Source organism: Hyperolius riggenbachi, unplaced genomic scaffold (assembly GCF_040937935.1).
Source record: "Hyperolius riggenbachi isolate aHypRig1 unplaced genomic scaffold, aHypRig1.pri scaffold_132, whole genome shotgun sequence".
Lineage (NCBI taxonomy): Eukaryota > Metazoa > Chordata > Amphibia > Anura > Hyperoliidae > Hyperolius > Hyperolius riggenbachi.
In genome coordinates, this window is record NW_027152348.1 from 400038 (window position 1) to 413619 (window position 13582).

Sequence of the window (13582 nt, forward strand, 5' to 3'; positions counted from 1 at the left end):
CTCCTCTGCTACTCTCTCCCCCCTTCCTCCGCTACTGTCTCCTTCCCCCTGATACTCTACCCCCCACTACTTTCTCCTCCCCCTTCTACTCCCTCCCCTGCTACTCTCTCCTCTGCTACTCTCTCCCCCCTTCCTCCGCTACTGTCTCCTTCCCCCTGATGCTCTACCCCCCACTACTCTCTCCTGCCCCCTTCTACTCCCTCCCCTGCTACTGTCTCCTCCCCCTGCTGCTCTCCCCCCACTACTCTCTCCTCCCCCTGCTACTCTCTTACCCGCTACTCTCTCCTCCCCCTGCTACTCTCTCCCCCACTACTCTCTCCTCCCCCTGCTACTCTCTCCTCCCCCTGCTACTCTCCCCCTGTTACTCTCTCCTCCCCCTGCTACTTTCTCCTCTGCTACTCTCTCCCCCCTTCCTCCGCTACTGTCTCCTTCCCCCTGATACTCTACCCCCCACTACTTTCTCCTCCCCCTTCTACTCCCTCCCCTGCTACTCTCTCCTCTGCTACTCTCTCCCCCCTTCCTCCGCTACTGTCTCCTTCCCCCTGATGCTCTACCCCCCACTACTCTCTCCTGCCCCCTTCTACTCCCTCCCTTGCTACTCTCTCCTCCCCATCACCCCCTCCTTCCAAGCAGTCACAGATATAGGGCTTGATTCACAAAGTCGTGATAACTGTTATCACGGCTTTGAAAAGTGCTTTGCATGTGTTTTAGCACATTTTCGCGTGTTTTAGCACGTTTTTGCACAAAAATAAATACGTTAATGCGCGAACGCGAATTTTTGCGCATGATAAACATTTTTGCGTGAAATTTCTCACAAACCACTTTTCACAGCATAATAACAGTTATCACTGCTCTGTGAAACAAGCCCATAGTCTTGCTGTTGTCTAACATTATGTTTCTTTTTTTTCTATTTAAGATCCTCCTGTTGTCAGCATCACAAGTAAAGGTAAATGATTGAGTTAATATATCACAACTGTTTTCTTTCCCCTCTTCTTCTCTTTCTTTAACATTTCCTTTTATTTGTCTTGCATTTATAACACTAACTTGGTCCTCAGCCCATTGGGACCACCAACAGCCCCATCAGTTTCAAAGTATATATTGCAAGTGATAGCTCACAATGCAATCCTTAACTTACAACTCTGACACTTGCATAAATTATTATTATGCTATGTCCTGTACAGATGAATGTGTCTGTAATGAATCATGTAGAAGTGAATAGAGGCGCCAGTAGGATACAAAATAGCTAAAATGTATAAAAGTAGGGGAGGCAGTGGTGGACTTGCCTCCTCCCAGTAGACACAAATTAGAGTTGAACATGTATCAACAAAGTACATTTTATTTATACACTCTGAGATACCCAATGTGTTTTGCAGGCGTGACCCTGCTTCATCTGGGAATTTTTCAGGCTTGTGTACATGCTTACTTTTTCTGGCCTCTGGTGATGCACTGTGGCTGCAACAATAAAAAAAAAGGGCTTGACATGTGTCAATTCTGATTTTGAGAGGGAGTCATTGGAACTGAACAAAGGGGGTACAGGCATGAGGTTCTATGGTCTAGCTTGACAAAAACAATTGGGCGTACACCGGTGGACCTGTTGGTAGGAGGTAAGAAGAGTTGTAGGGGGGAGAGGAGGAGAGAACCTCCACGATTTGTGACCCCTTTTAACTTAAATTGGAGTAACATTCGGGAGATCCTGTCAAAGCACTGGTCGATTCTACTAGCAGATAATTTTTTGGACCCATTAGTTGGAAGTAGGCCCTTAATAACACCACACAGAGCCCCCAATGTAAGAGATGTGTTGGTCTGCTCCCAGTAGATGGTCGTAGCACCTGGTTAGGAAAAAGTACCCCTACTGGAATGTTTAAGTGTGGAAGGTACAGTGTGAGTGATCTGATAGTCCCTTCAAAAATGTTCGGCAATTCTCACAATTACAGTGTCCTTGCCCAAAGGTGTATGTGGGACTGACAACCCGAAAGTTGAAGAAGCGTATCTTTGAACATCTATCTAATATAAGAACTGGTAAAAAGGAAGGAGAGTATAAAAGTTTTATAGCTCATCACTTTTGTGAAGTTCACAATGAAGAAGCTGAAAAACTGAGATTCATGGGGATAGTTAAAATCCCCAAAAATAGAAGAGGAGGTGACAGATTGAAGTAGATGGATCTACTTGCTGCATACTATGACTAGTGTTGGGCGAACATCTAGATGTTCGGGTTCGGGCCGAACAGGCCGAACATGGCCGCGATGTTCGGGTGTTCGACCCGAACTCCGAACATAATGGAAGTCAATGGGGACCCGAACTTTTGTGCTTTGTAAAGCCTCCTTACATGCTACATACCCCAAATTTACAGGGTATGTGCACCTTGGGAGTGGGTACAAGAGGGAAAAAAAATTTAGCAAAAAGAGCTTATAGTTTTTATGAAAATCGATTTTAAAGTTTCAAATGGAAAACTGTCTTTTAAATGCGGGAAATGTCTGTTTTCTTTGCACAGGTAACATGCTTTTTGTCGGCATGCAGTCATAAATGTAATACATATAAGAGGTTCCAGGAAAAGGGACCGGTAACGCTAACCCAGCAGCAGCACACGTGATGGAACAAGAGGAGGGTGGCGCAGGAGGAGAAGGCCACGCTTTGAGACACAACAACCCAGGCCTTGCATGAGGACAAGAAGCGTGCGGATAGCAATTTGCATTTTGTCGCCATGCAGTCATAAATGTAATACAGATGAGAGGTTCAATAAACAGGGACCGGAAACGCTAACCCATCACAGATGTTCATTGTTCATGTTACTTGGTTGGGGTCCGGGAGTGTTGCGTAGTCGTTTCCAATCCAGGATTGATTCATTTTAATTTGAGTCAGACGGTCTGCATTTTCTGTGGAGAGGTGGATACGCCGCCGATCTGTGACGATGCCTCCGGCAGCACTGAAACAGCGTTCCGACAAAACGCTGGCTGCCGGGCAAGCCAGCACCTCTATTGCGTACATTGCCAGTTTGTGCCAGGTGTCTAGCTTCGATACCCAATAGTTGAAGGGTGCAGATGGATTGTTCAACACAGCTACGCCATCTGACATGTAGTCCTTGACCATCTTCTCCAGGCGATCGGTGTTGGAGGTGGATCTGCACGCTTGCTGTTCTGTGTGCTGCTGCATGGGTGTCAGAAAATTTTCCCACTCCAAGGACACTGCCGATACCATTCCCTTTTGGGCACTAGCTGCGGCTTGTGTTGTTTGCTGCCCTCCTGGTCGTCCTGGGTTTGCGGAAGTCAGTCTGTCGGCGTACAACTGGCTAGAGGAGGGGGAGGATGTCAATCTCCTCTCTAAAGTCTCCACAAGGGCCTGCTGGTATTCTTCCATTTTGACCTGTCTGGCTCTTTCTTCAAGCAGTTTTGGAACATTGTGTTTGTACCGTGGATCCAGAAGGGTATAAACCCAGTAATTGGTGTTGTCCAGAATGCGCACAATGCGTGGGTCGCGTTCAATGCAGTCCAAGGCCGAAGAGGTCATAGCCTAGGGTCACAAAACCTGTTTATTGGGCAATTTCAATGGTGGCGAGTCTGACGTACATAAATCGCAGCAATGGCCGTTAGCAACGTCTGAATCTCACGAAATGTCTCATGCAGGTAGAAGACATATTGTTAGACTTGGGCTCCAAAGATGGGTTCCCTACATCTCTGCAAACCAGAGTTACAGGGCTCCAAATTTGGTAAAATCCCCCATAGGCTTTCATTGGCTCCCTATTTCACTTTTCAAAATCTCACATCTTTTCAAAGGGCAATGGCTCAGCAGTACCAAATTTTCTAGCATTGTAGGGACCCTTAGGGGGAACATGACTGGTGAGTTTCGGGCCCCTAGGCCGAAGAGGTCATAGCCTAGGGTCACAAAAACCTGTTTATTGGGGCTATTTCAATGGTAGTGATGGTGACGTACATAAATCGCAGCAATGGCCGTTAGCAAAGTCTGAATCTCACGAAATGTCTCATGCAGGTAGAAGACATATTGTTAGACTTGGATTCCAAAGATGGGGTCCCTACATCTCTGCAAACCAGAGTTACAGGGGTCCAAAATTGGTAAAATCCCCCATAGGATTTCATTGGCTCCCTATTTCACTTTCCAAAATCTCACATCTTTTCAAAGGGCAATGGCTCAGCAGTACCAAATTTTCTAGCATTGTAGGGACCCTTAGGGGGAACATGACTGGTGAGTTTCGGGCCCCTAGGCCGAAGAGGTCATAGCCTAGGGTCACAAAAACCTGTTTATTTGGGCTATTTCAATGGTAGTGATGGTGGCGTACATAAATCTCAGCCATGGCCGTTAGCAACGTCTGAATCTCACGAAATGTCTCATGCAGGTAGAAGACATATTGTTAGACTTAGATTCCAAAGATGGGGTCCCTACATCTCTGCAAACCAGAGTTACAGGGGTCCAAAATTGGTAAAATCCCCCTTAGGCTTTCATTGGGCCTCCTATTTACCGTTCCAAAATCTCACACCATTTCAAAGGGCAATGGCTCAGCAGTGGCAAAACTCACCAGTCATGATCCCCCTAAGGGTCCCTACAATGCTAGAAAATTTGGTACTGCTGAGCCATTGCCCTTTGAAAAGATGTGAGATTTTGGAAAGTGAAATAGGGAGCCAATGAAATCCTATGGGGGATTTTACCAATTTTGGACCCCTGTAACTCTGGTTTGCAGAGATGTAGGGACCCCATCTTTGGAATCCAAGTCTAACAATATGTCTTCTACCTGCATGAGACATTTCGTGAGATTCAGACTTTGCTAACGGCCATTGCTGCGATTTATGTACGTCACCATCACTACCATTGAAATAGCCCCAATAAACAGGTTTTTGTGACCCTAGGCTATGACCTCTTCGGCCTAGGGGCCCGAAACTCACCAGTCATGTTCCCCCTAAGGGTCCCTACAATGCTAGAAAATTTGGTACTGCTGAGCCATTGCCCTTTGAAAAGATGTGAGATTTTGGAAAGTGAAATAGGGAGCCAATGAAATCCTATGGGGGATTTTACCAATTTTGGACCCCTGTAACTCTGGTTTGCAGAGATGTAGGGACCCCATCTTTGGAATCCAAGTCTAACAATATGTCTTCTACCTGCATGAGACATTTCGTGAGATTCAGACTTTGCTAACGGCCATTGCTGCGATTTATGTACGTCACCATCACTACCATTGAAATAGCCCCAATAAACAGGTTTTTGTGACCCTAGGCTATGACCTCTTCGGCCTAGGGGCCCGAAACTCACCAGTCATGTTCCCCCTAAGGGTCCCTACAATGCTAGAAAATTTGCCACTGCTGAGTAATTGCCCTTTGAAAAGATGTGAGATTTTGGAACTGTAAATAGGAGGCCCAATGAAAGCCTATGGGGGATTTTACCAAATTTGGAGCCCTGTAACTCTGGTTTGCAGAGATGTAGGGAACCCATCTTTGGAGCCCAAGTCTAACAATATGTCTTCTACCTGCATGAGACATTTCGTGAGATTCAGATGTTGCTAACGGCCATTGCTGCGATTTATGTACGTCAGACTCGCCACCATTGAAATTGCCCAATAAACAGGTTTTGTGACCCTAGGCTATGACCTCTTGGGCCTTGGACTGCATTGAACGCGACCCACGCATTGTGCGCATTCTGGACAACACCAATTACTGGGTTTATACCCTTCTGGATCCACGGTACAAACACAATGTTCCAAAACTGCTTGAAGAAAGAGTCAGACAGGTCAAAATGGAAGAATACCAGCAGGCCCTTGTGGAGACTTTAGAGAGGAGATTGACATCCTCCCCCTCCTCTAGCCAGTTGTACGCCGACAGACTGACTTCCGCAAACCCAGGACGACCAGGAGGGCAGCAAACAACACAAGCCGCAGCTAGTGCCCAAAAGGGAATGGTATCGGCAGTGTCCTTGGAGTGGGAAAATTTTCTGACACCCATGCAGCAGCACACAGAACAGCAAGCGTGCAGATCCACCTCCAACACCGATCGCCTGGAGAAGATGGTCAAGGACTACATGTCAGATGGCGTAGCTGTGTTGAACAATCCATCTGCACCCTTCAACTATTGGGTATCGAAGCTAGACACCTGGCACAAACTGGCAATGTACGCAATAGAGGTGCTGGCTTGCCCGGCAGCCAGCGTTATGTCGGAACGCTGTTTCAGTGCTGCCGGAGGCATCGTCACAGATCGGCGGCGTATCCGCCTCTCCACAGAAAATGCAGACCGTCTGACTCAAATTAAAATGAATCAATCCTGGATTGGAAACGACTACGCAACACTCCCGGACCCCAACCAAGTAACATGAACAATGAACATCTGTGATGGGTTAGCGTTTCCGGTCCCTGTTTATTGAACCTCTCATCTGTATTACATTTATGACTGCATGGCGACAAAATGCAAATTGCTATCCGCACGCTTCTTGTCCTCATGCAAGGCCTGGGTTGTTGTGTCTCAAAGCGTGGCCTTCTCCTCCTGCGCCACCCTCCTCTTGTTCCATCACGTGTGCTGCTGCTGGGTTAGCGTTACCGGTCCCTTTTCCTGGAACCTCTTATATGTATTACATTTATGACTGCATGCCGACAAAAAGCATGTTACCTGTGCAAAGAAAACAGACATTTCCCGCATTTAAAAGACAGTTTTCCCTTTGAAACTTTAAAATCGATTTTCTCAAAAACTATAAGCTCTTTTTGCTAAATTTTTTTTCCTCTTGTACCCACTCCCAAGGTGCACATACCCTGTAAATTTGGAGTATGTAGCATGTAAGGAGGCTTTACAAAACACGAAAGTTCGGGTCCCCATTGACTTCCATTATGTTCGGAGTTCGGCCATGTTCGGCCCGAACCCGAACATCTAGATGTTCGCCCAACACTACACGTGACCCGTTCGGCCAATCACAGCGCTAGCCGAACGTTCGGGTAACGTTCGGCCATGCGCTCTTAGTTCGGCCATATGGCCGAACAGTTTGGCCGAACACCATCAGGTGTTCGGCCGAACCCGAACATCACCCGAACAGGGTGATGTTCTGCAGAACCCGAACAGTGGCGAACACTGTTCGCCCAACACTAACTATGACCCCCGAGGGGTTATGTAGTGAACTTGACTATGTGCCATTTTTATAAACATTGCAGTGCTTATGCTTATACTCAGGGGGTACATACAAACCTGCTGTAACGATTGTGGAATTCTCTCCGTGATCAGCGCACAAGACGTGTGCGCTGACACTGCGGAAATCCTACACAAACGTATAATTTGCGGGAACCCAGCAGAAGGTGCAATGCACCTGTAGAGGGAAATTCCTGTCAACAGGGGGAGCTGTGGAGTGCAGAGGAACAGCTCCTCTGCCCTACCACACACGCCAGACAGGAATTGCACGAAGGGACGGAACGCAATCGCAAGAGAGGCAATTGAGAATGAGCACAGAGACAGATTGTATGTGTGTGCACCAAACTAGTCGCCAACCCGCGACGGTGCACACAGCACAGCAGATATGAAGTAGGAACGCGATCGCGAGAGGTGCGATCGCCAGACGTGACACAAGGTTACAGCAAGGCAGAGCACGAGAGTAGCAATAATACAATGAGGAGATACGGAAAATAACAAACGCTAGCTAAACGCGAATACCGCACTCATTCGCAACAGTGCATGCGTTTATGCGCGGTCTCCACGTGATAAGCACAATAGAGACAAACACGCCTAACTAACCACCGACAGACAAACATGAAACAGAGGACGTGAGCGCTTGCTTAACGGTTACCTCACCGAGCCTCCAGCAAGCGTTCGTAGCAGACAAGACAGACACACGAAAACATGAATAAGCGAACGATAGGATCCACAGCACTAGCGAAAGTGGCTAGCGTGATCCAGGAAGACAGAACAGAAGGATCCACAGCACTAGCGCAGGATGCTAGTGCGATCCAGGTACAGAGTAGCAGAACAGAAGGATCCACAGCACTAGCGCAGGATGCTAGTGCGATCCAGGTACAGAGTAGCAGAACAGAAGGATCCACAGCACTAGCGCAGGAAGCTAGTGCGATCCAGGTACAGAATAGCAGAACAGAAGGATCCACAGCACTAGCACAGGATGCTAGTGCGATCCAGGTATAGAGTAGCAGAACAGAAGGATCCACAGCACTAGCACAGGGCGATCCAGGGAAACAGATCAGAAGGGGCTACCAGTAACAACCGCTGTTCTGGTTAGCACCCAGACACACAGAACGATTTCCTGTCGACCACCGCTGGGACAGGACAATCGCAACAGACAAACAAAACAGATAAGCAATCCTAACTGCACTAAGGAAACCTGCCCAGTGCAGTTTCCAGGGATTACTCTAGGCTAATCTTCAACAAAGAGCAAGGCTGACACTCCCGGCGAGTGTCACACAGGATCTAACTCTTATGACCAGCAACTTACTGTGGTATCACATAGTATTTATAGAGCAAGCCTACAAAGGATGTGGCTAGGCAATCTGCATGACAAACACATGCAAACTCCTCAGCAGCAAGCTGCAATACTGACAAAAGGTCTCTCCTCCAGAGACCTGCAGAATGCAGACCTGAACAGTGGTCAAAAGGCTGCCTGCCTGCACAGGCAGCTGAGCAGATCATTACACCTGCATATAGATGCATTCTATATGAGAGATATTGAATGTATGGATTTGGCTATCTTCCAACTACAATCAAATAAATCATTTCACACACAGTATGATGCACTGCGATTGTGTCCAGAGTCATGGCTGGTATTGTGTTGCTGTGTATGCACTGTCGGAACTGTATGGGACGAATAGCGGCATATCTGTAATATGAGGAGAGGAGATACCGTGTTTCCCCTAAAGTAAGACATCCCCTGAGAATAAGCCCTAGCAGAAATTCCTAGCATGCTTGAAATATAAGCCCTCCCCCGAATGTAAGCCTTAGCAGCAGCCCACATGACACCAGCAAGTCACGCTCAATACAAAGCCTGGATACAGGAGAGCAGCAGTATAATGCGAGTTCTACAGTCCTGTATATGTATAAGGCAATGTGTGTTTTTGTTGGAGCCCTCCTGATCTGTGGTGATAAGCATCAGCAGCACTTCACCTCTTCCCAGGACACACAGCTTATCCTATCATAGCTCTGGGGAGCCTGACAGAGTTCTCTGCCTGCAAGAAATAGACTCTCACCCACAAGATCAGCAGAATCAGTTTCTTGTAAGTGAGAGCCAATATCTGCAAACCACAAGCTCTGTGTATGCTGCTTGTGTTTCAGCATGGCACGCAGTATATACATTTTGTATAGGAAAACTACCAATGTTTCCCCTCAAAATAAGACATCTTCTGAAAATAAGCCCTAGCACATCTTTTGGAGAGAAAATTAATATAAGACAGTGTCTTATTTTCGGGGAAACAAGGTAGGAGCTTTGTGCGTACTTAACCCGCCCAAGTACTGGCAAGAGAACAAAAAGGTCAGCTTGTCTAATCTCCCACTACATACACTCTGATGAAGCTCACAAGGGGCGGTAACAATGTATCAGTGGGCAGGGCCTAGCCTTGTAACCCTGCTTGGTGGCTGACTAGCTGTGTGGGAAGTGTTGCAACTCTATGATTGGCAGTCAGGCTCCCCAGTGAACTGGATACTGTCTGGGTAAAGCTGGCTGCCATCTGTATGTGGGATAAGCTCACTACAGCAGTGTACATGAAGGCAGATGATCATAGCTGCCATGCCAAGACGGATGATTACAGCTATTATAAGCTGCACACGTATATGAGCACTGACATGCTAGAAGACTTCGAGTGGTGAGATCTGGTGGCGTTCCTACTGTAGTGCGCAGGGGGGCGGGGCACACCGGGTGACAGACACCCAGGGGGGTGTCACCACGACCCCCCACAGCACAGAGCAGGAAGGGGAAGCAGCGCTAGAAGGAGGGGCAGTGGGGGCAGCGGTGGGGAGGGGGGAAATAGCCCCCCCCTCCCTCACCTGGGACCCCTCCTTCTGCCTCTCTCCCCCTCCATTCAGTGGTGGCAAGTGCGGGCTCGGCGGCGGGGAGACGTGCGGAGAATTACTCACCACTTCCATGTTCCAAGCACCGGCAGCGTCATGTCGTCACAGATCTCCGCCTTCATTGAAGGCGGAGATCTGTGACGACATGACGCTGCCGGCGCTTGGAACGTGAAAGTGGTGAGTAATTCTGCGCATGTCTCCCTGTCCCCTCCGCCAAGCTCGCACTTGCAACCGCTGAATGGAGGGGGAGAGAGGCAGAAGGAGGGGTCCCAGGTGAGGGAGGGGGGGGGATATTTCCCCCCTCCCCACCGCTGCCCCCACTGCCCCTCCTTCTAGCTCTACTAGCTATACTGGGGGCAGCTCTACTAGCTATACTGGGGGCAGCTCTACTAGCTATACTGGGGGCAACTATACCAGCTATACTGGTGGCAACTTTACCAGCTATACTGGGGGCAGCTATACTGGGGGCAACTATACCAGCTATACTGGGGGCAACTATACTAGCTATACTGGGGGCAGCTATACTAGCTATACTGGGGGCAACTAAACTAGCTATACTGGGGGGCAGCTATACTGGGGGCAACTATACCAGCTATACTGGGGGCAACTATACCAGCTATACTGGGGGCAGCTATACTGGGGGCAGCTATACTAGCTATACTGGGGGCAGCTATACTGGGGGCAGCTATACCAGCTATACTGGGGGCAGCTATACTAGCTATACTGGGGGCAACTATACCAGCTATACTGGGGCAACTATACCAGCTATACTGGGGGCAACTATACCAGCTATACTGGGGGCAACTATACCAGCTATACTGGGGGCAACTAAACTAGCTATACTGGGAGTAACTATACTAACTTCATTGGGGGCAACTATACTAGCTTCACTGGGGGCAACTATACTAGCTTCACTGGGGGCAGCTATTCTGGGGGAAACTACTAGCTATACTGGGGCAACTATACTAGCTAATACTTTAAATTACAGTTAGCTCCGCCCTCATCCGGCCATGACCACGCCAATTTTTGCCACGAAGCACGCTGCAGGTTGTGGTCACGCCCATTTTTTTTAGGGAGGGGGGGTGTCTTTTAATACCCAGCACCGGGTGCCAAATGCCCTAGGTACACCACTGGTGAGATCCAAGCTGTGCTAAACTTCCTACTGCAAACCGGCATTAGACTGGCTCTGTTACCCCTCCGCACTGGAAATTATAGCTCACCTCCCCTCTAAAAATACCAGAATTTGGTTTTAGAGCGGAAGTATGAGTGATTATGTGTGAATGGGGAGATTTTAATTTGTGTAGAATGGAGAGATAGAGAGGAGCCAGCACTGCTAATGGGGTAATTTATTTCAGCAGATAAAAACAGTGACACTTACAATCAGCGTGGTCGGATGCAGAGCGGGAGGGTGGGCGCCAGGTCTATGTCCCCCTGCGCAGGGGGACATAGACCTGGCGCCCACCCTCCCGCTCTGCATCCGACCACGCTGATTGTAAGTGTCACTGTTTTTATCTGCTGAAATAAATTACCCCATTAGCAGTGCTGGCTCCTCTCTATCTCTCCATTCTACATCTATATGTCTACAATCATCAGCCTGTGCACGCTTCGAAAGGGGATTTAATTGTTACAATCATATGCTGATTATGGTCAAGTCCAGACCCTTGCTGTTATCCTAAGAGTGCTGAAGATTCATCTGCTCTCTACTTCCATTGAGATTTTAATTTGTGTTTAGATTGGGAGATCTGTTTGTCAGTTGGATAATTTTGGTGCAATAAAGGTTTTTTTTGTATTTTCCTATGTCATGGGTGGTGAGATTTTTCACTTTATTATTAGCCTACATCTGTCAATTCCCCTTCGTGATTGTTACTCTGTCATGGTGAAGGGGCTTGCATATCACAATGAAGCACTGACCTATATGAGGGTGTTGGTGGGCGGCACACCCAAGATGATAAGGTTGTTGGTTCATTGTGGACAGACCAAATTTGATTGGCTGGATAAGTTTTGGCAAAAACAATACATTTTTTTATGGTCATCTCAGGTGATCAATAAAGCCTACTAAGCCAATACTGGGCCCACACTGCAAAATCAGGGTTTTTCTAGTCACTATGCTGTCATTAAACTACCTCAGCCCGACCATAGCTCACGAAGGTGCACACATTAGCACGGCGACCACCACACAAAGTTTACCATTGAGAGGACTAACATTTATGTCCTGAGGGTGTCAACTATAGACAACTCTTTGTGGTTGTTTGCGGTGCGTTAAATGGCAAATTTGGTCTGTCAGAGTTTGGTCTGTCAGTGTGAAGTAGGTAAAACCCTTACACTTTTGCACAGTGGGAGACATGGCAGCGCTTTCAAACAAACCTCATACCTCAATGGTTTATCTGCAATGGTGAGCAGAGCTCCAGAAACTGGACTATATTACACACCCAGCAGGGCCGGGCCGAGGCATAGGCTGGAGAGGCTCCAGCCTCAGGGCGCAGTGTAGGAGGGGGCGCAGAATTCATTCAGCTGTCATTCCTAATTGTGTTTGAAGCAGAAAGAAATAAGAAAAGGGGATACATGGCAGTGACTGCAAGCCAGATAACTAGATATTAAGGTGTTGGGGAGGTTGTGGGCCCATGGGGGCCTCTTAGTCTAATAGCAATCAGTGTGTGACGGCTGGGGTGGCAGGGATGGAGGGGCGCACTTTGGTGTCTCAGCCTTGGGTGCTGGAGGACCTTGTCCCGGCCCTGACACCCAGCATACACTGCAGGCAAAGAGAGGGAGGGGGAATTAGTGATTAATCTGCACCGGTGAGCAGAGCTCCAGAAACTGGACTATATTACACACCCAGCATACACTGCAGGCAAAGAGAGGGAGGGGGAATTAGTGATTTATCTGCAATGGTGAGCAGAGCTCCAGAAACTGGACTATATTACACACCCAGCATACACTGCAGGCAAAGAGAGGGAGGGGGAATTAGTGATTAATCTGCACCGGTGAGCAGAGCTCCAGAAACTGGACTATATTACACACCCAGCATACACTGCAGGCAAAGAGAGGGAGGGGGAATTAGTGATTTATCTGCAATGGTGAGCAGAGCTCCAGAAACTGGACTATATTACACACCCAGCATACACTGCAGGCAAAGAGAGGGAGGGGTAATTAGTGATTAATCTGCACCGGTGAGCAGAGCTCCAGAAACTGGACTATATTACACACCCAGCATACACTGCAGGCAAAGAGAGGGAGGGGGAATTAGTGATTTATCTGCAATGGTGAGCAGAGCTCCAGAAACTGGACTATATTACACACCCTGCATACACTGCAGGCAAAGAGAGGGAGGGGGAATTAGTGATTCATCTGCACCGGTGGGCAGAGCTCCAGAAACTGGACTATATTACACACCCAGCATACACTGCAGGCAAAGAGAGGGAGGGGGAATTAGTGATTCATCTGCACCGGTGGGCAGAGCTCCAGAAACTGGACTATATTACATACCCAGCATACACTGCAGGCAAAGAGAGGGAGGGGGAATTAGTGATTAATCTGCACCGGTGGGCAGAGCTCCAGAAACTGGACTATATTACACACCCAGCATACACTGCAGGCAAAGAGAG

General features: G+C 48.1%; 1 protein-coding gene across 4 annotated transcripts in view; it reads left to right on the forward strand.

The window, feature by feature from the left end:
• LOC137543623 (sialic acid-binding Ig-like lectin 13) overlaps positions 1-13582 on the forward strand; it is a 246328-nt gene that overhangs the window by 110633 nt on the left and 122113 nt on the right. For all 4 annotated transcript variants that reach the window (XM_068264740.1, XM_068264741.1, XM_068264742.1 and 1 more), the window contains one exon: positions 917-946. In XM_068264740.1, coding sequence (XP_068120841.1) covers positions 917-946 — 30 coding nt within the window. The remainder of the gene's footprint in view (positions 1-916; positions 947-13582) is intronic.